Source organism: Cnephaeus nilssonii (genome assembly GCF_951640355.1).
Source record: "Cnephaeus nilssonii genome assembly, chromosome: 8".
Classification (NCBI taxonomy): Eukaryota; Metazoa; Chordata; class Mammalia; order Chiroptera; family Vespertilionidae; genus Cnephaeus; species Cnephaeus nilssonii.
The window spans coordinates 24402712-24428497 of NC_137079.1; the positions used below are offsets into that span (position 1 = coordinate 24402712).

The 25786-nt window shown below is 37.8% G+C and overlaps 1 protein-coding gene across 1 annotated transcript in view; it reads left to right on the top strand.

Annotated features, from left to right (window-relative positions):
- LOC307104493 (A disintegrin and metallopeptidase domain 3-like) overlaps positions 1 to 25786 on the top strand; it is a gene marked incomplete at both ends in the record, with an annotated part of 100290 nt that overhangs the window by 38476 nt on the left and 36028 nt on the right. The window contains 3 exons of the mRNA XM_079779379.1: positions 5203 to 5339; positions 7529 to 7715; positions 23393 to 23491. Coding sequence (XP_079635505.1) covers positions 5203 to 5339; positions 7529 to 7715; positions 23393 to 23491 — 423 coding nt within the window. The remainder of the gene's footprint in view (positions 1 to 5202; positions 5340 to 7528; positions 7716 to 23392; positions 23492 to 25786) is intronic.

Consider the following 25786-nt stretch of genomic DNA (forward strand, 5'->3'; position numbering starts at 1 on the left):
CTCCCTTTCTGCAGGTTGCTTTTATACTCCATTGATTTTGCTCTTTGAAACACAAAACGTTTAAGTTGGGTGTAGTCCCATTTGCCTATTTTTGCTCTTGTTGCCTGTGCTCTTGGCATTATATCCAAGAAATTATTGTCAATCTCAATGTCATGAAGATTTTCCTCTATGTTTTATTCCATTTATTTTGTAGTTTGGGGCTTACCTTTAGATTGTTAATCCATTTAGAGTTGCATAAGCTATAATATAAGGTTCCAAGTATATTCTTTTCTATATGCGTGTTCATTTTCCCATTACCATTTATTGAAGAGAATTATCTTCTTTTCCACTCAGTATTCTTTTTTTTTAATTTATTTATTGATTAAGGTGTTACAGATGTGTCCTTATTCCCTCATTACCCCCCCCATCCCTCTCATTCATGCCCTTACCCCCATGGTGTCTGTGTCCATTGGTTAGGCTTATATGCATGCATACAAGTCCTTTGGTTGATCTCTCCGCCTACCCCCACCCTCCCCTGCCTTCCCTCTGAGGTTTAATGGTCTGATTGATGTTTCTCTGTCTCTGGGTCTATTTTTGTTCATCAGTTTATGTTGTTCATTATATTCCATAAATGAGTAAGATCATGTGATATATATCTTTCTCTGCCTGGCTTATTTCACTTAGCATAATGCTCTGCAGTTCCATCCAAGCTGTTGCAAATGGTAAGAACTCCTTCTTTTATACCGCAGCATAGTATTCCATTGTGTAGATGTACCTCAGTTTTTTAATCCAATCATCTGCTGCTGGGCACTTAGGCTGTTTCCAAATCTTAGCTATTGTAAATTGTGCTGCCATGAACATAGGGGTGCATATATCCTTTCTAATTGGTGTTTCTAGTTTCTTGGGATATATTCCTAGAAGTGGGATCACTGGGTCAAATGGGAGTTCCATTTTCAGTTTTATGAGGAAACTCCATAGTGTTCTCCACAGTGGCTGCACCAGTCTGCATTCCCACCAGCAGTTCATAAGGGTTCCTTTTTTTCTGCATCCTTGCCAGCACTTGTCGTTTGTTAATTTGTTGATGATAGCCATTCTGACAGGTGTGAGATGGTACCTCATTGTTGTTTGGATTTGCATCTCTCGGATGATTAGTGACTTTGAGCCTGTTTTCATATGCCTCTTGGCCTTCCTTCTGTCTTCTTTCGAAAAGTATCTATTTAGATCTGTTGCCCATTTTTTGATTGGGTTGTTTATCTTTCTTGTGCCTACTCTCACCACTTCTGTTCGACATAGCGCTGGAAGTATTAGCCATTGCGATTACACAAGAAGAAGAAATAAAAGGCATCCAAATTGGAAAAGAAGTAAAACTGTCCTTATTCTCAGATGACATGATACTGTACATAGGAAACTCTAAAGACTCCATCAAAAAATTATTAGACTTAATAAATGAATTCAGCAATGTAGCAGGATACAAAATTAATGCCAAGAAATCTATGGCATTTCTCTACACCAATAATGAACTTACAGAGAGAGAGACTAAAAAAGCAATCCTATTTACCATCACACCAAAAAAATTAACATACCTAGGAATAAACTAAACTAAGGAGGTAAAATACCTATACGCGGAAAACTACAGGACACTGAAAAAAGAGATAGAGGAAGACATATACAGATGGAAGAACATACCGTGTTCATGGATTTGTAGAATTAACATAATTAAAATGTCCATACTATCCAAAGCAATCTATAGGTTCAATGCAGTCCCCATTAAAATACCAACAGCATATTTCTCAGACCTTGAACAAACTTTCCAAAAATTCATCTGAAATAAAAAAAGACCCCGAATAGCTGCAGCAATCCTGAGAAAGAAGGACAAAGTAGGTGGGATCTCAATATCAGATATCAAGCTGTATTACAAAGCCATTGTTCTCAAAACAGCCTGCTATTGGCACAAGAACAGACATATAGATCAGTGGGTAGAATAGAGAACCCAGTAATCGACCCAAACCACTATGCTCAATTAATATTTGACAAAGGAGGCATGAACATACAATGGAGTCAAGACAGTCTCTTCAATAAATGGTGTTGGGAAAATTGGATAGATACATGCAAAAAATGAAACTAGACCACCAACTTACACCATACACAAAAATAAACTCAAAATGGATAAAGTACCATAAAAATACTAGTGGAATCCACAGGCAGCAAAATATCAGAAATATGCCACAGCAATTTCTTCACTGATACAGCTCCTAGGGCAATGGGAACTAAAGAGAAAATAAATAAATGGGACTACATCAAAAATAAAAAGCTTTTTCACAGCAAAAGAAAACATCAACCAAACAACAAGAAAGCCCACCGCATGGGAGAACATATTTACCAATGTTACCACCAATAAGGGCTTAATCTCCAACATTTACAGGGAACTCATACAACTCCACTCAGTATTCTTGTTGAACAAATTATCTTTTCCTCATTATGTGGTCCTGGTAACCTTCTCGTAGATAGTTTGAACATATATGTGAGGGTTAATTTCTAGGCTTTCTATACTATTTAATGATTTATAGATTTTTCTTTAAATCAATACCACACTGTTTTTATTATGTTAGCTTTGTACATATATTTTGAAATCTGTAAATGTGGTTCTTCTACTTAGTTCTTATTTTTTTAAAATATTATTATTGTTATTCATTGTCCCTTGTATTTCATATGAATTTTGAGATTATTTTTCTTTCTACTTCTACCAGAAAATGCCGTTTGGATTGTTGTGGGGACTGCATTGAATATTAAGATTGGTTTGGGTAGTAATGACATCTTAACAATATTATGTCTTCCATTTGCGGATGGAGACTTTTAATTTAATTGTGTTTTCTGTAATTTCTTTCAGCAATATTTTGCAGTGTTCCATGTACAATTCTTTCATCTCCTTGTTTAACTTTGTTTCTAAGTATTTCTTTCTTTTTTTGATGGTATTGTAACTCCAATTATTTTCTTTTTAAAAACAGAACATGATTATATTTTAGTATACAACATTTGTACAACCCCCCCAAAAAAAGCCCAAACCCAAATCACTATGATAAAGTAATAAAAAACATGTTATATCATTTGCATTGCATGACCAGTTGTTGACATCTTTAGTCTTAAAGAGCTTCTAGGAACCAGTAACAAATGTATTAATAATCAAGGAACTGGAAAAAAATGAAATAATACAAATGACAATTAAAGAATAAGAATGTATGATGTTTCAGATAAACAATGACAGAAGAATAATTTGTCTATAATATCACACTGTCAAAGAATAAAAACATTACTAATATTTTATAGTTTTGTACACTTTCAACACTCTTAAGCAATAACTGGAAGACCGATTGATGAGGAATATCTACAGTTAGTGGAAAAGCTACAGTTTTGATTCAAAATATAAATTCAGGATATCCTCAGCCATAGGATATGGTTAGGGGATGATAAGGCTGGCAGGCAGAAGTGGTTAGGGGCAATCAGACAGAGGCAGGCGAGAGGTTGGGAGCCAGCAGTCCTGGATTGTGAGAGGGATGTCCAACTGCCCATTTAGGCCCGATTGGGATCAGGCCTAAAAGGCGGTAGGACATCCCTCAAGGGGTGCCTGATCGGGATTGGGCCTAAATGGTGGTAGGACATCCCTCAAGGGGTGCCCGATTGGGATCAGGCCTAAACGGCGGTAGGACGTCCCTCAAGGGGTGCCTGATCGGGATTGGGCCTAAACGGGCGGTCGGACATCCCTCAAGGGGTCCCAGATTGGAGAGGGTGCAGGCTGGGCTGAGGGACACCCCCTACCCCGTGCACGAATTTCATGCACCTGGCCTCTAGTTATCTTAGAATCTTTTCTAAAATGTTTGTGACATTAGTTGTAATGTCCTGACTTTCTTTCCTTATATGGAGCCTTACCTCTTCTTCTCTTGGTTACTCTAGCTAACAGTATGCCAGTTTTCTTGACCATTTCAAAGAACCAACATTTTGTTTTTGACTCTCCCTATTTTTTCATCTCTAGATTTTATATCTATTTATTTTATTGGGTTCATTTTGTTCTTTTATTTTTAGTTCTTTTAGGTTTAATGTTATGTTTTTCATTTGAGATCTTTCTTCTTTGTTGTTGTTGTTGTTTTTTTTAATTTGGTTTCTAATTTTAGAGAATGAAGAAGGGAGAGGAAGAGAGACAGTCATCAATGAGAGAGAAACTTCGATCAGCTGCCTCCTGCTTACTCCCCACCATGGATTTAAGCCTGCAATCCAGGCATGTGCCCTGACAGGGAATTGAAACAGTGACCTGTTGGTGAATGGGATGGCACTGAACCAACTGAGCCACACAGGCCATGGTTCTTTGTTTTTTAATGTATATGTTTACAGCTAAAATTTTTTCTCATAGCCCAGATTTTGGTGGATCCCATAAGTTTGGGTATGTTCTATTTTAATTTTCATTTTTCTGAAGGTATTTTCTAATTTCCTTTTCACTTCTTTGGGTTCATTAATGTTTCAGAGTATATTGTTGAAGTCTCACAGTCATGTGAATTTTCAAAAATTTCTTCTCTCATTAATTAGTAGTTTCATTCCATTGGCATTAGAAAAGATACTTTGTATAATTTCAATATTTTCAAAGTTGTGAGACTTGTTTTGTAGCCTAACAGGTGGTTTGTACTGGAGAATGTTTATGTACTCTTGAAGAGAATGTGGTATATTTTTTTCTTATTGCGTGGGATATTCCATATATATTTATGTAGATAGTGCTAACAAGCAAATCTATGATGAAAAAATGATAAGAAAGCAACAAACCATCTTTCCTAAAACTATTGATAAAGACAAAATTGATTTCCAATTTAACTTTTAAGAATTTCTGTATTTTTTTCAAACATTCACTGGAAAAATAATAGTGACTAAAACAATGTTTATTCTCAAACATTTTTTAAATTATTTGGATTTCAAGCAGTAAGGTAATAAAAACAGAAAAGCAGCATTAATTTTATCTGTTTCTTGTCAATGCCATTTGGACTAAAAATACCATTTCTTAAAAAAATAAAACACACCACAATTTACCAATTTTTTTCATGCTATATTCTTAAATTTGTGTTTGCATTTAGGTAGTATGCCCACAAATTATTAATTGAAATGATCAAAAGGATGGAGAAATAACTTAAGCAATACTGTGTTGTTGTTGTTTTTTGTTGTTGTTGTTTGTTTTTTTGTATTTAGTATCCAAAGAGGATATCTTCAGAGGCATTTTCAGTTGTTATGGCACAGCTGATTGGAGTTAATCTGGGATTAAGATATGATGACATCTATAATTGTTACTGTCCAGGAACTGCATGCATTATGAATCCTCAAGCAATGTAAGGTGTTGTTTCTATAAACTCTATGTAGTTTTTGGTGAAATGTTTGTAGTAGTCTTTGATGTATAATTGCTTGCAATATAACTTATGAGTAAAAAGATTTTTATTAAATAGATATGTCGTTATTTAAAGATTATCAAACACAACTAGGATTTGATATTATAGAAAATGTGCTTAATATTTTTATATTTAATGTGACAGTCCACAGAGAAAGTATTGCTTGTTAGTGACTTTCTGGGGCTTGCTATAGTCTTGAAGTGAAATTTATTTATTCATTTTGAAAATGTAATGAGCAGTGACTGTGTTGCAGGATTGTGTGCTTGCCTTACCAATGGTTAATAAGGTTAGTGAGTCCTAAATATCTTATATTAGTGCATTAGGGACAGGAAAGAAAAAAGTGGCCATAGAATAAACAAAATATAAACATCTTGCGATAGGTGCCCAGAAGGAGGTAAATAGGGAATACATGAGAAGAGAAAACTTTCTAATACTAGTAATGTGGCCTAGGAAATAATTCTGTAGGGACTTGAAGAGAAGGAATGAATCCATTTACCTAAAGAACTTATTGAATACCATTCAGGGAGGGCAGGTGAGTGATACTTGGATGGCAACAAGCTTGAGAAACTCAACAGACTGTTATGAGGAAATTGAGGGGGTAAGGGGAAACAATGACAACCAAGAGACATAGCTTGGACTATAAGGACATATATAAAAGGAAAATAAAGTGAAATGCAAGGAGGCTAAAGAACACTGAGTCAGGGGAAGAAATCCAGGAGTAACTAACATAGGGTATGTAGGAAAGAGCCTGATCGTGTAATCATGATGTGAGAGGTGGGATTTTATGATCAAGGTAACAAACCACATTTTAAATTGACTTATACAGTATGGCTAATAAAATTATCTTAAAATGAATGAATAATACATCAGAGGGAAAATATTATAATAACATTGGGGAGATGATTATCATAATTACATCAATTTATTAAGATTGAGAGAAATGGAAATGGCAAGAATTGTTTGTAGATTATTGGATATCACAACTTAACAGATAGTGAAAAAGGCAAATGTTTTAGGAAAGGAGAAATTGGGAAATCTTGAGGCAGTTTTAAATGCTATTTTGGGGGCTCTGAGTCATTTATTAGAGTTAAGTCCACAGTTATATAATCAGGATCTCTGAAGACAAGGGATCTAGAATGTGTGAGCCATCTGCATATTGATGGGAATTAAAACCATGACCAGTTCATTTAGAAAGAAGTTGAAACTAGTTAAAGAAGTGCCCTAAGATGTAGCTTTGTGGGCTTGTCATAGAAAAGAAGGCAGTATTAGAATTAGAGAGGATGGCTCCATATATAGGGAGAACTATGTTTTAAGAAAAGGAAGAAGATGGAAGTCGGATGGTAATTTAGTCCCCCCAAGTCTCTGACAAAATAAAGAGGGAAACAAGCAAAAAAGCAATAGCATATTCTACATTTCCCAAACTGAAACACACCAAAGATACCAACAAGTGGGTTCAATTCACTAACAAAATAAGACCCTTATGAAGTAAGTGTAGGAGGAAATATAATTAACAAAGTGATGTCACTCATTTGTGGAATATAATCAACAACATAAACTGACGAACAAAAACAGATCCAGAGACAGAGAAGCATCAATCAGACCCTCAAACCTCAGAGGGAAGGCAGTGGAGGGTGGGTGGGAGGGGGAGAGATCAACCAGACTTGTATGCCTGCATATAAGCCTAACCAATGGACACAGACACTAGGGAGGACGCGGGGCAAAGGGGGTAATGGGGGGATAAGGACACATATGTAATACCTTAATCAATACAGAATTAAAATAAATTAACAATGTGGGGCCTCTAAAAATCTCACAGACCTGGGAGCTCAGAAATCATTGACTCATCTACTTAAATAGAACTTTTGTGTGTCAAGCACTGTTGTGTTTTAATATATTCTAACTCATGTCACTTTAACTTCCTCTACATGCTAGAATTCCATTACATTAAATTATAATATAAATGAACTCATTGCTTACATTTTCCATGCCTTGTATTAAAAAATCAAAGCGCTCTCCCCTCCTCCTTGTTTTTCTCTGACTGAAGTTGTACAGAATTAATAGTGCTATATTGAAGAGTGTTACTTTGATAGTGATTTTACTCCATTTATCTGAAGAATATGATTTAATTTTAGACGTTCCCATGGTGTAAAGTTGTTTAGCAGTTGCAGCGTGGATGAATTTAAACGTGTAGTTTCACAGCCTGAATTTGAATGTCTTCAGAGTCAAACCATTTCCAAAGTGGTGGTCCAAGGAAGAGAAGCAACATGTGGCAATCGAATTGTGGAAGCGGGAGAGCAATGTGATTGTGGCACCGAAGAGGTTAGTGTCAGTCATTAATGGCATAGCTAAAGACGTGTTTTTCCGCTCATCAGATAGTGCTATAAATAGAGATGTGAAACACAAGGGAAGGGCTTTTTGTCAAATGTTGCACCATTTCATCAACTAAGACATGGAGATATTGGGCATGTGAGGATGGACTCTTCCTGATTTTGAAACATTTGAAGAATTTAAGTATGGAGTAAGTGTAGCATGGATTCAATACAATTTTGTTCATTGTGCAACCATTAGTAGCAACACTCACCTTTCTGTTTCATTAAACTAGCACCCTCAATAATGTAGTCACTTAAATCATCTCCTGAATTCTTCCCAAGTGAGTACTGGTTCCCAAAGTTATACAATGAGTGTTGTTTACCTCCTCATCTCTTAATTTCAGTCCTTGCATCTGGGGAACTTCATTTATTTTAACTTGGTTGAACAGAACTGAATAAATCATAATGCATCATTAATTATTGTTATATTTATTTCTTGCTATCTTTTTTCAATTGTGCTTGGTAAGATAATTAATCAGTGAATTTTGTTGTGACTGTCTTCATGTACTTAGCCATTGTGATGTGAATGATATAGATTTTCTAAAAAATATGAAGGCTCTCTAATTATTAGTGAAAATTCCTTATAAATTGTTTGCATTGCTATTGTAAGTGAATGTAATTTTTATTGTCTGACTTCTCAGCACTTGAGAAATTATATTGATACCTCCAATAATACAGTTGTATTTGCCTACTTCTCACTAGAATTTACTTAATTCATTCTTTATATTTTGAAGCTGTTTTATATGGTACAAACTTTTTATAATAGTTATACCTTCCTAGATATTTACTTTGTACTGTCAAATAGTGAATCATTTTATCTCTAATGCTGCTTTCTGTTTTAAAGTCTGACATATCTAACTCTATCTCCATCACTATCTCTGTCTCTGTCTCTGTCTCTATCGATATGCACACACCAGCTTCGTATCATTTAGCATGTCCCCAATATTTCTCTATTATCATTTGGTTTTTCTATACTATTACCTTCAATATCTACATTGTTTTCATTTATTATTTAATCTGTATTTGATTTATAAGATTATCACCTTAGACATTATTGTGATTAGCATTTTTATTATGTTTTCATTTTTACCATGCTTATTTAACGTTTAACCATATCTGGGATACCTTTTCCAAAATAACAGTGTTTATGACTCAACAAGTTTATATACAATGTTTGTTAATATTTCATTTCTATCACCTTACACTTTATAGTAAAAAGTACATTGAAACATGGTTGCTTTATTTTACCTGCCATTCCTTTTTTTATTATTTATTTTTTAATTTTAATTTTTTTAAATTTAATAAATCTTTATTATACAGATTATTACAATTATTCCTCATTTTTCCCCATAGCTACCCTCCACCTGGCTCCCACCCCACCCTCTGCCCTTACCGCCCCACTGTCCTTACCCACCCCCCACTGTACTCATCCATAGGTGTACGATTTTTGTCCAGTCTCTTCCCCCACCCCCCACACCCCTTTCCCACTGAGAATTTTCAGTCCACTCCCTTTCTATGCCCGTGATTCTATTATATTCACCAGTTTATTCTGTTCATCAGATTTTTTTTATTCACTTGATTTTTGGATTCACTTGTTGATAGATATGTATTTGTTGTTCATAATTTTTATCTTTACCTTTTTCTTCTTCTTCCTCTTCTTAAAAAATACTTTCAGCATTTCATATAATACTGGTCTGGTGGTGATAAACTCCTTTAGCTTTTTCTTATCTGTGAAGCTCTTTATCTGCCCATCAATTCTGAATGATAGCTTTGCCGGGTAGAGTAATCTTGGTTGTAGGTTCTTGCTATTCATCACTTTGAATATTTCTTGCCACTCCCATCTGGCCTGCATAGTTTATGTTGAGAAACCAGCTGACAGTCGTATGGGTGCTCCCTTATAGGTAACTAACTGTTTTTCTCTTGCTGCTTTTAATATTCTCTCTTTGTCTTTTGCTCTTGGCATTTTAATTATGATGTGTCTTGGTGTGGTCCTCTTTGGATTCCTCTTGTTTGGGGTTCTGTGCGCTTCCTGGATTGGTAAGTCTATTTCTTTCACCAGGTGGGGGAAGTTTTCTGTCATTATTTCTTCAAATAGGTTTTCAGTATCTTGCTCTCTCTCTTCTTCTGGCATCCCCATAATTCTGATGTTGGTACCCTTGAAGTTGTCCCAGAGGCTCCTTACACTATCTTCATATTTTTGGATTCTTTTTTCTTTTTGCTTTCCGGTTGAGTGTTTTTTGCTTCTTTGTATTTCAAATCTTTGACTTGATTCTTGCGATCCTCTAGTCTGCTGTTAGATCTCTGTATAATATTTTTTATTTCAGTCAGTGTATGTTTAATTTCTAGTTGGTCCTTTTTCATATCCTCACAGGTCTCTCTAAATTTATCGGCCTTTTCTAGAAAATTCTTGAAAAACCTTATAACCGTGGTTTTGAACTCTATATCCAGTCATTTGCTTTCCTACATTTCTTTCATTTGTGATCTGTTTCTTTGTCTCCATATTTTCGCTTTTTCCCTGAGTTGATAGAGTGGCTTTGTGTGCTAGGTGTCCTATAGGGCCCAGTGGCTCAGCTTCCCCAGTTACCTGAGGTGGACACACTTGGTGCACCCCTTTGTGGGCTGTGTGCACAGTCTTGTTGTAGTTAAGCCTTAATTGTTGTTGGTATCACTGGGAAGAATTGACCTCCAGGCCAATTGGCTGTGAGGATCAGCTGTGTCTACGCTGGGAGAACTTCTGTGCCTGAGACACTCTTATGAGAAAAGACTTGGAAAAGCCTCTGTGCTCAGCTTGGATGGGGCGGAGTCTCAGGTCGGAGCAGACAGTCTTGGCTTCCCGTCAGCCCGGCCCTAATAGGCCCCTGTATCTCAATGTCCCGTGTTAATCACTGCAAGCACCTCAGAGAGAAAGCCGCCCTTGAGTTCCGCCTGCTGCCAGACAGTCCAGTTTCTCCCGGAATGAGTCTGGGTCCCCAGAATTTCACCTGGAACTGGAATTCAGTGCAGTTGGGATCTTTTGTCTCCCTCCCGCTTGAGAAACCCAGCCTCGTACTCAGTTGCCCGCGCTATCCGTGCATGCGTCTTGGTACCTCTGCCTTCTGCAGTTCCTCTGAGTCTCAGTGTGCTTTTCTCTTTCCTGACAGTCCAGTTTCACCTGTATGAGTCTGGGTCCCCAGAGTCTTGCCTAGAACTGGAGTTCAGGAGCTTTTGTCTCCCTCCCACTTGAGAAAGCCAGCCGCACACTCAGTTGCCAGTCCTCTCTGCCCACGCATCTCAGTACCTCTCCCTCCTGCAGCTCCTCTGAGTCTCAGTGTGCTTTTCTTTTCCCTTCTAGTTGTAAAATTTCCACTCAGCCAGTCTTCCTGTGGTTCTGGATGATGTCTTTTAGTTGTAGTTTTGAAATTGTGCGAGGCAGCAGTTTAGGTGTTAACCTATGCCGCCACCTTGGTTTCCCCTTTAGTTTTTTATATATGTCAAAAATTCCTTCTAAAATTATTTCCTTAAACTATATTTTAGGACAACAGTCCTCTTGATTGTTTCAATTTCTGTATTGTTTCAATTTTCTCTACCTATGATTGTTTAGCAATAAATATTTTTCATTCTCATCATTTCCTTGTGATATATAATACACATGAAGGATATATATGTAATATGGATGGAGAGTGTAATGAACTATAAGCACCTGAATAATTTACACTTAGGCCAAAACAAATTTTACTGATGCCAAAGAAGTTCTTTGTGTGTCCTCTCTCAACAACATGCCTCTTCCCTCAAAACATCATATAGAATTTGATGGTAATTGTATCATTACCTTGCTTTTCATCATAGTTTTGCATCTTACTTTTTGCATCTTTATGCAATGTGTTTTTTTTTTGACTGTTTACTACTTTTATACAATTTACAATAATATGATTTATATCATTTAGTAAATTGGTCTTTCAGCCAATATTGTACTTGTCATGTTTATCAGTTTCCTTAATGTAGATATAATCCAATTGTTTTCATTGTTCTTAGTATTAATTTTATGAATATTATAAAGTGTCCTTTCTATGTCCATGAAAACTTAAATTTATTTCACTCCTTGACTATTAAGATTCATGCACTTATGACTGTTTTTGCACATCCCTGCTGTTATACATGTGCCTTCATTTCTCAAGGGTGTATACCAAAAGGTGAATCTGTTATGTCAATAGGTATATATGTATACTAGTGGCCCGGTGCATGAAATTCATGCACATTGAAAGGGAATTAATTAAAGGAAATATTTTCATATTGCTATTTGCACTTTCTCTATAATAGAAGTGTGAGAGATGAAAGGAAATAAGTAAAATGTATATGAAAATAATACATAATTTTATTAATAAATAAATAATAACAAAATGATATAACAACAACAAACACATGATATAAAAACAACAAAAACATGATATAAAAACAACAGTGTTGTAAACAATGACCGATAAAGTGATTAAACTTATTCTAATACTAGAGACCTGTTGCACGAAGATTTGTGCAATAGGCCCTCCTTCCCTTGACTGCCGGCACCAGTTTTCCTCTGGCACCCGGGACCCGGGCCACAGTGGAGCCAAGTCTTCCGCCTTCAGTCTTCAGTGTTCGCTCTGTCGGAGCCTTCAGTCTTTGCTCGTGCCTGTGTATGCAAATTAACCTGCCATTTTGTTTGGTTAATTTGTATACTCACTCCTGATTGGCTGGTGGGAGTCACGGAGGTATGGTCAATTTGCATCTCTCTCTTTTATTAGTGTAGATCTCCCTGTATACCACATTAAGAGTGAAAATACTTTCAGAGTGCTTGACTAATTTCCCTGTGTTGAAGTATTTACAACTTTAACTGTAACGTCACATGCTCTTTGAACTCGAGAGAAAGCAACATATAACTGACCATGTCCAAAAACGGGTTCAGGTAGGAATATTCCTACTCTGTCTAGAGTTTGTCCTTGTGATTTATTAATAGTCATCGCAAATGCTGGCATCACAGAAAATTGTCGTCAAATTAATTTAAATGGGGAGGCCAGTGTCAGATGGGGACAAATCAATTCTTGGTATCAGAACAACCTCTCCCTCTGCAGATCCTGTTAATACTTCAGCTTCGATTATGTTAGGTCATAATCTTTTGATAATAAATCTAGTACCATTACAAAGACCCATTTACTATTAAGATTTCTCAATAGCATGATGATTGCACCCACTTTCAATTTTAATTTATGATATGGCATTCCTGAAGGAGTAATACTATTAAGAAATTTGCTGGGAAAAATTTCCTTTTTAGCATGATCTGGTGAGTCAATGGAATCAACACTCAAATAGGTGTGAAAATCTTCATCGAGTATATTCAAAATTTCTTCATTTAATTTTTGAACGTGCTCATTTTTTGGACAAAGAATCACACATTTACATATATTTTTAATATTATCTATAGATATACTATTTCCAAAGGGAGCTTCATGGGGGATTTAAATAATATCCATTCCTAAATGAAAACTGCTATCAAGTTTGCCATCTCCAAGTTTTACTAACCATTCACTATAAGCAGAATCTTCTGATCTCATATTTGTTTTCAGAGACAACTTTCTGAAACATCCCCAAACATCACAGTACTTTAAACTCATTTGTACTATGGCCGATCGCATAGCATGTGGTACAATACTGAGACGTTGTCAAAAATCCCCTCTGAGAAGGAGAACTTTCCCACCAAATGCAACATTCAAATTCATAATTTCTCTTAGTAATCTGTCTATGGTGTTTATAGCATGACTGAATGCCATGGTCTATTCATCAATAATAAGAAGTTGGGCCTTTTTAATGGTTTTAGCAACTTCACTCTTTATATCGAGTCTAGAAATTGAAGTTTCATTTAATGGAATTGTAATTTATATTGGGAATGAAAGGTTCTTCCACCAAGAAGTAAATTTTCAGCAATTCTTGTAGATGCTGTGGGTAAAACCGTACCACCATGACCTCTAATATAATGTATTAAAACTTTATACAAATATGCTTTTCCACTACCACCTGTACCATCCAAGAAAAAGCATTTGGGGTGTACAGTTTGATCTTCGATGGCTGAAGTTATAGTCTGAAAGGCTGCCAACTGTTCATTATTCAGAGAACTTATCAAAACCTCTGCCTGTTGTCACTTGTATGATTCATCACATGTATTTGCATTCATTAATAAAGTATAGTCCAGAAGTTTGAAATGGAACATTTCATTCCATGCAATGTGAATACCTCTTGAATTGTGTTAGCGGCATGCATTTCTTTCCTTTTTTTAAAAAAAATATATTTTATTGACTTTTTACAGAGAGGAAGGGAGAGACAGAGAGAGTTAGAAACATCAATGAGAGAGAAACATCGATCAGCTGCATCTTGCACACCCCCTAATGGGGATGTGCCTGCAACCAAGGTACATGCCCTGGACCGGAATCGAACCTGGGACCTTTCAGTCCGCAGGCTGATGCTCTATCCACTGAGCCAAACCGGTTTCGGCAGGGGCATGCATTTCACAGTTCACACAGGAACCTTCCCTTCGGTGTAATTTCCAACAGACATCTTCAATAAAATAAGATTTATTATCATCCCATAATTTGTCTGCAGCAGAAGGACATCCAAACACACATATGTATGCAAAAAGTTGCAGTAGTTGTTTGGGCATATTAAGGATGATTGCATTGTCAATCATATCTTTCCATATAGTGTCGTCAAGTAATAATCCTCTGTGTTTAACAGCTTCATGAAATGTATCATAAATTACACCTCCTACAGTTCACAGATAATCAAAACTTATTGCACCTTTTACATGCAGAAGCAAAATTCTAAGGTAATATTGTTCTGGTTCTCTAAAGCTCACAGTGAACAGTCTACCTAATACTTTATTCCCACTCTTATGGCGTTTTGTCCACAAAGAATTATTAAACACACTAGAGGCCTGGTGCATGAAATTTGTGCACTTGTGGGGGGAGGGTTCTCAGCTTGGCCTGTGCCCTCTCGCAGTCCAGGAGCCCTTGGTGGATGTCCAACTGATGGCTTAGGCCCGCTCCCCATGGGAGAAGCTCCTGCCACCACTGTTGCACTTGCCAGCAGTGATCCCAGCTCAGGGCTTCTGGCTGATCGGCGTTCCCCCTGTGGGAGCACACTGACCACCAGGGGCAGCTCTTGGATTGAGCATCTGCTTCCTGGTGGTCAGTGCATGTGATAGTGATGGGTCATCTGCTGCTTGGTCAATTTGCATATTAGCCTTTTATTATATAGGATTACATAATACTTTAATGTCTCATTTCCCAATATATGACAGTCACTTTTTAAAGTATGTTTATGCTGCCTGGCTGGTGTTTCTCAGTGGTTGAGCATCAACCTATGAACCAAGAAGTCACAGTTCGATTCCTGGTCAGGGCACATACTGGAGTTGCAGGCTAGATTCCCAGTGTGGGGTATGCAGGAGGAAGCCGATCAATGATTCTCTCTCATCATTGATGTTTCTATCTTTATCTCCCTCTCCCTTCTTTTCTAAAATTAACAATAAAAATATATTAAAGTATGTGTAGGTTAAAAATTTATAGTCTTTTGGTATTACCCAAACAATTTAAATATTTGTAGAAAAAGTTAAACACCTATTTTTTCAATAGTTTATCAGAATTACTACTGAGTCCACAAACTATTAGAATAACAAAAGACCTACTCTTTTACTTCCTCTTAAATTCCAATTATTGAATCATAAATGGTACTCCATTTGAGATGATATTTTATGCAGAATATTTGGTGAATTATATTGAATTGTTAGTATGATTTCTTCAGAGCTCTTAATCAGGATAAATCCTATTTCAATTTTCAGGGTTACTGAGCTGTAGAATTAGATCTTGATGGCACTATTTAGCTTCAGATGGTAATATGACATAATGGAGATTAGCATAGACTCTGAAAGTTGAGGAAACCAAGCTCAAATAATAAGTGACATTCAGTGCTAGAAAACACTTATATTTAACTCCACCTGTGCATGAAATGTAAATGTAGAGATCAAACTTGTTTACATATGTAACACCCAATATAAGATGTAGAATATTTTTCTCAAGATTTTAGAAGTTTCTTTCATTCCCTTTTCTGACTACTACCCTTGGAATTTCTTAATTTTCTGACCTTTATAATCATTGATAGTGCCATCAGTTCATGAAATTCATTTCAGTGGATTTATATGATGTATTCTCATTTGTGTCTCACTTCTTTTGCTCAACATAATATCTGTGAAATTAACTCATATTATTCTTGATATCAGGATTTTATTCTTTTTTTTGTAGGTGTGTGGTATTATATTATTTGAATTTACTACCGTTCTTCCATTTTCCTGTAGGCAGATTTGTAAGTTGTTTCTAATTTTAAAATATTAGGCATAAAGATACGCTAGACATCCTTTAAAATATGATTTTGAAGACCTATATGCTCATGTCTTTTGGATATATAAAGCAGTAAATTTAATGACTCACGCTGTAGGCATATGTTTAGATTTAGTAGATACAGTTTTGCATCCTTTTATCCAAGTTATACAACCACCTGCAGTGAATGAGAGTTCCAGATCCTGCAGATACTTGCCAATAATTAATATTACAAAACTATTTAATTTTAGCTATCCTGGTAAGTAAATAATGGGGGAATAAGCTTGACTTTACCTGGATAGATGATATTGAATATATTTTATATTTTTTTTGACATTTGAATATTATTCTTTATCAGTTCTTGTTTACATTTGTGTTTTCTCTACCTGAGGTGCCTTGATTTTCTCCATATAGCTGAAGGATATTTTCATTGGAAATAGGACTCTGTTGAAAATTCTTTTAGTTTTAGACTTTATGGTTTCTAATGGAAAACCTATTGTCATGAGAATTACTTTTTCCTTATAAAGTATTATTTGTCATTCAGAACTTTCAAGATTTTTTGGTTTTTATTTTTCAGAAGTTTGACTATGATGTGGGTGTTGATATCTTTGGGTTTATCTCATTTTGTATTTGCTCACCTTCTTAAAATTGAGGATTTCTGTCTTTTTACCAATTAGAAGAGTTTTCAGCCATTATTTCTTCAAGTACTCTTTCAGCTCCATCTCCTTTAATTTCTTCCTGGACTCCAAATGTTGTAGTTTTCTTTTATTTTCTTTCTTTCTTCCTTCCTTCCTTCCTTCCTTTCTTTCTTTCTTTCTTTCTTTCTTTCTTTCTTTCTTTCTTTCTTTCTTTCTTTCTTTCTTTCTTTCTTTCTTTCTTCTTCCTTCCTTCCTTCCTTCCTTCCTTCCTTCCTTCCTTCCTTCCTTCCTTCCCTCCTTCCCTCCCTCCCTCCCTCCCTCCCTCCCTCCCTCCCTCCCTCCTTCCTTCCTTCCTTCCTTCCTTCCTTCCTTCCTTCCTTCCTTGTGGAAGGATAGGTCTGCCTTGTTTCTATTTCTTAAGGTTTCAACTTACATGACCCAGGACTGACTCCCACACGGACTGACTCCCACCCTGACTGACTCCCACCCTGACTGATTCCCGCCAGGGACTCCCCCCACCCACCACTGGATCATGCCTCGGACTGACACCCTCCTGGGACTGGCTCCTGCCAGGACTGACTCCCACCCTGACTAACTCCTGCCTGGGACTGGCTCCTCGCAGGGACTGACTCCCACCAGCACGACCCTGATTGATTCCCAGGGACTGACTCCCGCCCTGCATGGCAACCTAGCACTGACTTCCGGTTGGTCAGCCTTTGGTTGTGATTGGTCGTTACAATCCTGGGCTTTTATTATTAAGACTAGAGGCCCAGTGCATGAAATTCATGCAAGGGAGCGGGGGTATCCCTCAGCCCAGTCTGCACCCTCTCCAATCTGGGACCCCTCGAGGGATGTCCGACTGCCTCTTTAGGCCTGATCCTGGATGGGCCTAAATGGGCAGTCAGACATCCCTCTCACAATCCAGGACTCCTGGCTCTCAACCACACGCCTGCCTGCCTGCCTGCCTGATTGCCCCTAACCGCTTCTACCTGCCAGCCTGATCGTTGCCTAAATGCTCCCCTGACAGCCTAGTCACCCCTAACAGCTCTCCCCTGCTAGCCTGGTCACCCCTAACTGCTCTCCCCTGCTGACCTGGTTCCCCCCAACTGCCCTCCCCTACAGATCTGGTCCCTTCCCACTGCCCTCGCCTGCAGGTCTGGTTGCCCCCAATTGCCCTCCTCTGCCAGCCCAGTCACCCCTAACTGCCCTCCCCTGCTGGCCTGATCACCCCCAACTACCCTCCCTTGCAGGCCTGGTCTCTCCCAACTACCCTTCCCTGCCAACCATCTTGTGGCAGCCATCTTGTGTCCACATAAGGGTGGCCATCTTTGACCACATGAGGGCAGCCATCTTGTGTGTTGGAGTGATGATCAATTTGCAAACTACTCTTTTATTAGCTAGGATAATGCTGTGGAATCTCCCAATAATAATAATTATGTGCATCAGAATCTTCTCTATTCAATAAGAACCAAGCCATCAAAGTTGAGTTATGCCTTTTAGCCTTCTCTAAAACTTCAGCAAAATCATCAGTATGAATATATAAATTCTGGTCATTTGACAAATGAATAGCTAATCTTGTGATTGCATGAGATTGGTCATGCATTTACACTGCAAAAATCTACAAACAGCCTTAGGAGCACTCACATACCTGGAGTCAATGAAGTCTTGTACTTCATCATGATTGATAATGTTTTTTTCAGAAATTTGAATATTTGCACAGTAATGTTCTTTATAGATATATTTAAATAAATATTTGACACTTGTAATCGATGCACAAACTTCAACATTTATATGACAGTTATATTTGAGGCAAAAATACAGGTTATAAGGGACAATTCAAGTGTTATTGACAACTTTATTTCCAATAGAAGTGGTACTACCAGATCTTCATTTGTATTTGGGATATCCATCAATATTTCCAATGGTTGCATTTTGAAATTCTTTTGGATATCCCTTTGAACATTTTTCATTTTTCATACATGGACTATTTGGATTTTGTATTCCACATGGTCCATGTACCATATTTGATTTTACAATTTGAAAAAGTCAAGGACACTGGTCTTCATCTGGAATTTCTGTCTTAACTATATGGTTAATGTCATCTTCTTTTCGTAATTTGGATTCACTATCTAATATCAATAATATGTAAGCATGAGGCAGTCCGCGTTTCTGAAATTCAATGATATGAATTTTAGCTATTATTTTGCCAAATAAATTGAATTTACATATATCATTTAAAAGAGCATTCAGCTTAATATTAAAAACTCTGGCTACCAAGTCAGGTCTGTTTTCAACTTTTTGCCACCATTGTAAATTGTTCCTAATATCTGCCCTTTTGGGGTTGCATGTCATGGTTATGAATAAATTGGGCTTGCCATACTTTGTTACAATTGCCATAGCATCCTGATATCACTGCTGCATATTTCTGGGACTAGCCTCAAAAGGTGATGGAAGTATTATCACTTTACCAATTGGCACATTGCCATTTTCAGATCTAGATTTGAGATAATCCATCAAACCACTATATTTTTTCAACTCTCAACTTAGATTTATTTGCTTTGATGAAATTTATTCAATTGGCATCCATTTTTGAATTTGAATCCAAGAGAAACTGTTGAGTTAATTTTCCTGCATTTAAAATAAGATTGAACATGTCCCGCACAGAGAGATGAAATCCATAATACTGCATTTGTGTGACTCGTGTCCTTACATTTTGTGTAGTATTATTGTCGATTACACTGTTGTCTCTGAGTCTTAATGCAATATCTGTTCCCCAGCCTTTTTCACCATGTGGAAAAAGAATAGGAAATGTCATTGCTTCTAATGTAGGAAACAGGATACTGATTTGTTTCATTTTAGTGGCATTCAGATTATTGGGATCTGACTTACCATGAATGAGCAAGTCCCTTTCAAAAGGATGTTTTCCATCTTTGTTTCTGAATATGACAGCAACCTCGGTTACAAGGGGAGAATTATATCTGCCTGGATCACTGTTACGATCATATTTAATCGCCATTGTTACTTCTGTGGGAGCAATACCTTTTGCTGCTGCTTCAGATTGGGCTTCCTTTTCTACCTCATGTAGCATCTTGTACAATTTTGTTAATTCATTTATTTCATGCATGAGGTTGTTGATGTTGATCATGATTCTTTCTGAGCAGTCCTGGTTTTCAGGCATTGCTAATCTTTTACTTGTCGCTTTGGCTGTATCCAAAATATAGAGTTGAGCAAAATTCCAAGAAACACCATCTGAAGGATGTAAAGTTCCAGTACAGTGATAAACTTGTCTGTGTATTCTAAAACAGTATGGCCCATATCCTGATGGCGATGCAATATTTGCACCCATGAAAGCAAAAGCAAAAGAATTATTTATGGAACGAATATTTTCCATGAAATTTTTACTGTCAGAATCTTCATTTGTCATTCATCTTTTAAAATATGCTGGGTATTCTGGAAAATGTATATCGTTTGGACAGACTTTGCCTTTTCTACAACATCAAGTAAATTTCCCATCGGATGGTTATTTATCAGAGAAATTTAGTGATAGGCAAAATTGGCATCTAACAGTCATTCCACCACAACTATGTTCGAGAATTGCATCCTCATGTACTCTATTTTTGCTGAGAAGGCAGTTCCTACCAGTATTGGTAGTACTTGTTGATAACTGTTCTATAGACATATTCTGTCATCGCCACCACCTTCTTTCAACTTCAAAGGCATGTTGGTCTTTAGACATTTTCTGTCAATGATGCCAGCTTTGTTCAGCTTCAGAGAGATGCTTTTCCAATAGATGCTCTTCAGATACATTCTGTTGCAGGTGCCACCTTCTTTCAAGATCAGACGCCGGCATCTTTTGGCTGCAGAGCTACATTGTATCAACAGTTGTTCTTTAGACATAGTCTCACCTCCCTGCTGTCATGGTTTGAGATGCAGGTGATTGAGAGTCCTGGCTTTCAGGCCACTGAGTGCTGTCTGACCCAACAGCTGATTCTGGCTGATTCTGTAGGGGTGGGGCTTCCTCCTTCCTGCTGTCAGTCTCCACGGCAGCAATGAGGAAGCTGGGGTGACCAAGGAAGCCAAGCCTCCTGCCCGCTCCAGCCGGCTCCATGGCTCTGGCTGGTGCCACCATCTTTGTTTCATCAATTTGCATATTCCCTCCTTATTGGCTGTGGGAGTCGCCATCTTTATCATGAAGTGACAGCTAATTTACATATTACTCTTTTATTAGATAAAACTTTGAATTGAGAATATCTTAATGATTTGGGTTTTCTTATGCTTGAATGGTCTTTTCATATCTTTTGCACATTTTCATTAGTATTCACTGTTTGAAGTGTCAGTGGTTTATCATCAATATTATAGAAGGCACATATGTATGCTGTTTCTCCAGTAAACTAAGTTTTCTTGGCATGAGACCAGTTTTGTAGGGAGGGATTCTAGTGATCTTGTCATTAATTAAACAGTAAGTGGGCTACTTCTGGTTTTGTTTGTTTCTTTGTTTTTACAGATGGACAGTCTCCTATTTGTGGTGTTTATCCCTGTAAGAGGCCCTTCGGTTTATATGGAACTTTTGGGGGGTTTTCTTACCCAATTGATTTGCATTGTTTTGTAAAGAGGACTGTAAACAGAATGGGTATATTTGAACACTGATTTGATATTCCACTTATGTATGCATTTATAGTTTGATTCTTGTATGTGCCACCACTAGGGATCAAACCAGCAACCTTATTGTATCTGGAAAACACTGGAATCATCTGAGTAACCCTGACAGGGCCCTTTTACTAGTTTTTTAATATGGAATGCTAAGTTGTTTATTTGGGATTTCACTTGTTTCTTGAGATAGGCCTTTACTGACATAACTTATCTCTTATTACTGCTTTTTCTCTCTTTCTCTATTTCTTTTTCTTTTTTGCTCAATCCCTCAACTCCCAACAAACCTCCCTGACCACCCCAACTACCCCATCACACCAGAGGTGAATGCCTGCTCTCTGTTGATGAATGTGTTTCTATTTTGCTTGGTAGCTCGGTTTGTTCATTTACTTTCACATATGAGTGAAATTATATGGTACTAGAGGCCTGGTGCACAAAATTTGTGCATGGAGGTGTGTGTCCTTCAGCCCAGCCGGCACCCTCTCCAATCTGGGACCCCTTGAGGGATGTCCACGGTGGGATCGGGCCTAAATGGGCAGTCAGACATCCATCTCACAACCCAGGACTGCTGGCTCCCAACTGCTTGCCTGCCTGCCTGATTGCCCCTAACTGCTTATGCCTGCCAGCCTAACCGATGCCTCACTGCTCCCCTGCCGGCCCAATTACCCTAACTGCCCTCCTCTGCTGGTCTTGTTGCCCCTAACTGTCCTCTCCTGCAGGCCTGGTTGCCCCCAACTGCCCTCCCCTGCTGGCCTGATCACCCCTAGCTGTCCTCCATTGCCAGCCTAGTTGCCCCTAAGTGCCCTCACCTGAAGGCCTGGTTGCCCCACACTGTTATCCCCTGCAGGCCTGGGTGTCCCCACCCGCAACTGACCTCCCCTGCTGGCCTGGTCGCCACCAACTGCCCTCCCCTGCAAGCCTGGTCCCTCCCCAACTGCCCTCCTCTGCCTGCCCGGTCACCCATAACTACCCTCCCCTGCAGGCCTGATCGCCCCCAACTGTCTTCCCCTGCTGGTGTGATCACCCCCAACTGCCCTCCTCTTGCAGGCCTGGTCCCCCCAGTTGCCCTCCCTTGCAGGCCTGGTTGCCCCCAACTGCCTTCCCCTGTTGTCCTGGTCCCCCTCAACTGCCCTCCCTTTCAGACCTTGGTGACCCCCAACTGCCCTATCCTGCAGGCCTGGGTACTCCCCCAACTTTCCTCCCCTGCTGGCCTGGTCCCCCCCTACAGCCATCCACTGCAGGCCTGGTCCCTCCCAACTGCCCTCCCCTGCTGGCCTGATCACCCACAACTGTCCTTTCCTGCTGGCCATCTTGTGGCGGTCCTCATGGGGGCGGTCATCTTTGATCACATGGGGTGGCCATCCTGTGTATTGGAGTGACGGTCAATTTGCATATTACCTCTTTATTATATAGGCTTTATCTTTCATTCACTGTCTTATTTTATTTAGTATTATGTTCTCCAGGTCCGTAGGTGAAATGTTCTTCCATTTGGAGCTAAGCAAATGATGACAACAATTTTCTCTGAAACATTTCTTATAATACCAAAATATTATAATTTAGCAACTTCTATTTTGTCACAATCATAACTCGTTATACATTTGCAAAATTGTTTCCTGAGAAGACTTGATATGGAAATGTACTTATAATATATTCAATAAAAAATATAAATGTAGAAATTCATTGTGTATGTATATGTTTACAAAACCAAAGGGGATTGAAAATTAATTTCAAAGAATAATTAACAGTTCAATTTCTTGAGCATGGAATTATGCATAATTTATTACCATTCTTTTCTATACTGAAAATACCATAATTTCAAATGAAGTAGTACTATAAATAAATACAGAAGTAAAAATTATACTGTAATTCTAGTTAACTTAGAGACAAACATTAGTTTATTTTGACAAATAAAATTATCTATTTGATGGCAAATTCTAATTATTTAATTTGATTGTATTTGCTTTCAGGAATGTGAATTTAAAAAATGCTGTTCTACTGAAAATTGTACACTCATTAAATTTGCAGAATGTGGCAATGGACCATGCTGTGACAAAAAAACTTGTCTGGTAAGCTTTCTAAATATAACCATTTTACCTCATGAAATTGTTGTGTTCTTGTGCATTCTTTCTACTTCAGTTTTTTAAAAAATGTATTCAATTTTACTTCAGGCAGTTGGGGGTGACCAAGGTCTGAAAGGGAGGGCAGTTGAGGGGAACCAGGACAACAAGGGAAGGCAGTTGGGGGCAACCAGGCCTACAAGGGGAGGGCAACTGAGGGGGACCAGGCCTGCAAGGGGAGGGCAGTTGGGGGTGATCACATCAGATGTGTTTGTATACATCTTTCACATACGCTACTTTTTGTACCCTATTCACACACTGTTGGTTTTAGAATTTAGATGATGTCTTTAGGTCTTTTTCTCCATACTATTTAGCTCCACTACTCACTGTATTGTTTCAATTTCCACTCAAGATCCATGTAGCTACTGCACTAAATCCCAATTCCAGATTATTTGGGTGGGATGAATTCCTTGTTGTGCTACCTGAGTGAAGCTCTTCATCATGAAACAACTTACGACAAAATTATAAATGAGCAGCTAACACACAGTTGACATGCAATGCTCCAATAAAAGACAGTACTTTTAAAAATCTGATTTTGAAAATACTAGAAAAAGGAATCCATGTAGAATATGTAGCATATAAAATAGTGAAGTTTGCCTTGGTCAAGGACTCCTAGTCTAGAAGTGGAGGATTGAATTGACTTCCCTTGGGAAGTTTTCCATTCACGTTTTTCTCTGTAGCCACATCTGAGAGGGGATTGGTTAGGATTTGTCTTCTGTGGTTTGCATCATTATAGCACCTCATTTAGTGTCCCTTTCAGGAGTCTATGACAAATATAAAAGTGATTAAAGAGAGATATTTTCTGTTTCAATGAAATCTCTCACAACATTATTCTGCTTTGTTCTATATGTGTTCATTTTCACTCTGTGGGCTAGTAATTAGAACCAATGGTCAGTTATATTTAAGGCACATGAGTATAGAAGCAGGGCTTCTACTTCTTAGCAGTAAATCTTGTTGCTTTTCTCTTCATTAGAGCTCTCATCTTGACCTTTGTCTCCAAATCAGTGCAATACAGCTTTTCTAAACAGTCCATTGCCATTGACCTATATCCCAAGTTCTTTAAAATGGAGATAATCACTACATTTGATTGCGTGAAAATTCACGGTACAAGTTGCTAGGGAGAGCTTTAGGGCAAGAGCTAAAAGTACTTTGTTCGTTTACATTAATTTTATGTGTGTTAGAAAATAGAACTTTGCTTTTGCTCTCATTTAAGACTGCTCTCCTTCTTTATTGGCCATAAGTGTAAAAGTCTTGCTATTTTCTTCTCTTCTACTTTCAAGTAGGCTAATTTACACCAATGCATTTTCAAAATTTAGCAATTTTATCTAATATTTAATAAATGACATTTCTATTTAGATAGAAATAAATCCAAGTGCAAAGATATGGAAGACAATAATTTAACCAGCTGTTTTACTGAAACATAGCAATGAATAACTTGTTTCTAACCAGTACACAGACATTTCTATATGAAATTGAAAAAAATTAATTGGCACTCTTAAATACACATTATGTAGTGGTCAGTTGTATTTTTTTTTAAAAATTGCACAAAATGATGTTTATTATGAATTTCTTATATATACTTGATCTGTGAAATTTTTAAAGATATGAGCATTCTATCTATATGTGGACTTCAGATTGAAGCTTACTAAAAATTTGAAATAAAGCTTGCTTCTAATACTATTTTTTTCACTCCTTAGATATAGTATAATTTTAATGTCATAGTGGAACAACAAAGGTGAAAACTTCTAGATATACAGCTTTTGTTATTTATATATCAAGGGACTAAAATATCATTTGACATTACATGACTTTACTTTTGAGAAGAATAAGCTGAAGAGTTCTTTTATTTTCTAAATAGTGGTTAAAAAGAAAACTATCAACATATTCTGGAATTTGTTTTATAATGAAAATAAATCAAACCATAACCAACACTTAGCACTTTAGTATTTTATTCTATTTCTAGGGGCCCAGTGCAGGAATATGTGCACCTTGAAAGAAACTGTGGGCCCCGAGGCTGCAGTGGGCACAGGGGAGGGTCTCCCCTGTCTGCTGGCAACCCCACTCCCACGGGCTGATGGTGCTGGCCAGGCTCGCTCCTGCTGATGGTGTGGAATGATTGGGGCTGGCGCCAGCATTGGGTGCAAGCAGTGGCTATGGCTCTGGCAGCGAGTATGAGCAGGCCTGGCACCAGCATTGGGAGTGAGTAAAGGCTCTTGCACCCGCAGCAGGTGTGAGCGGGTCCAG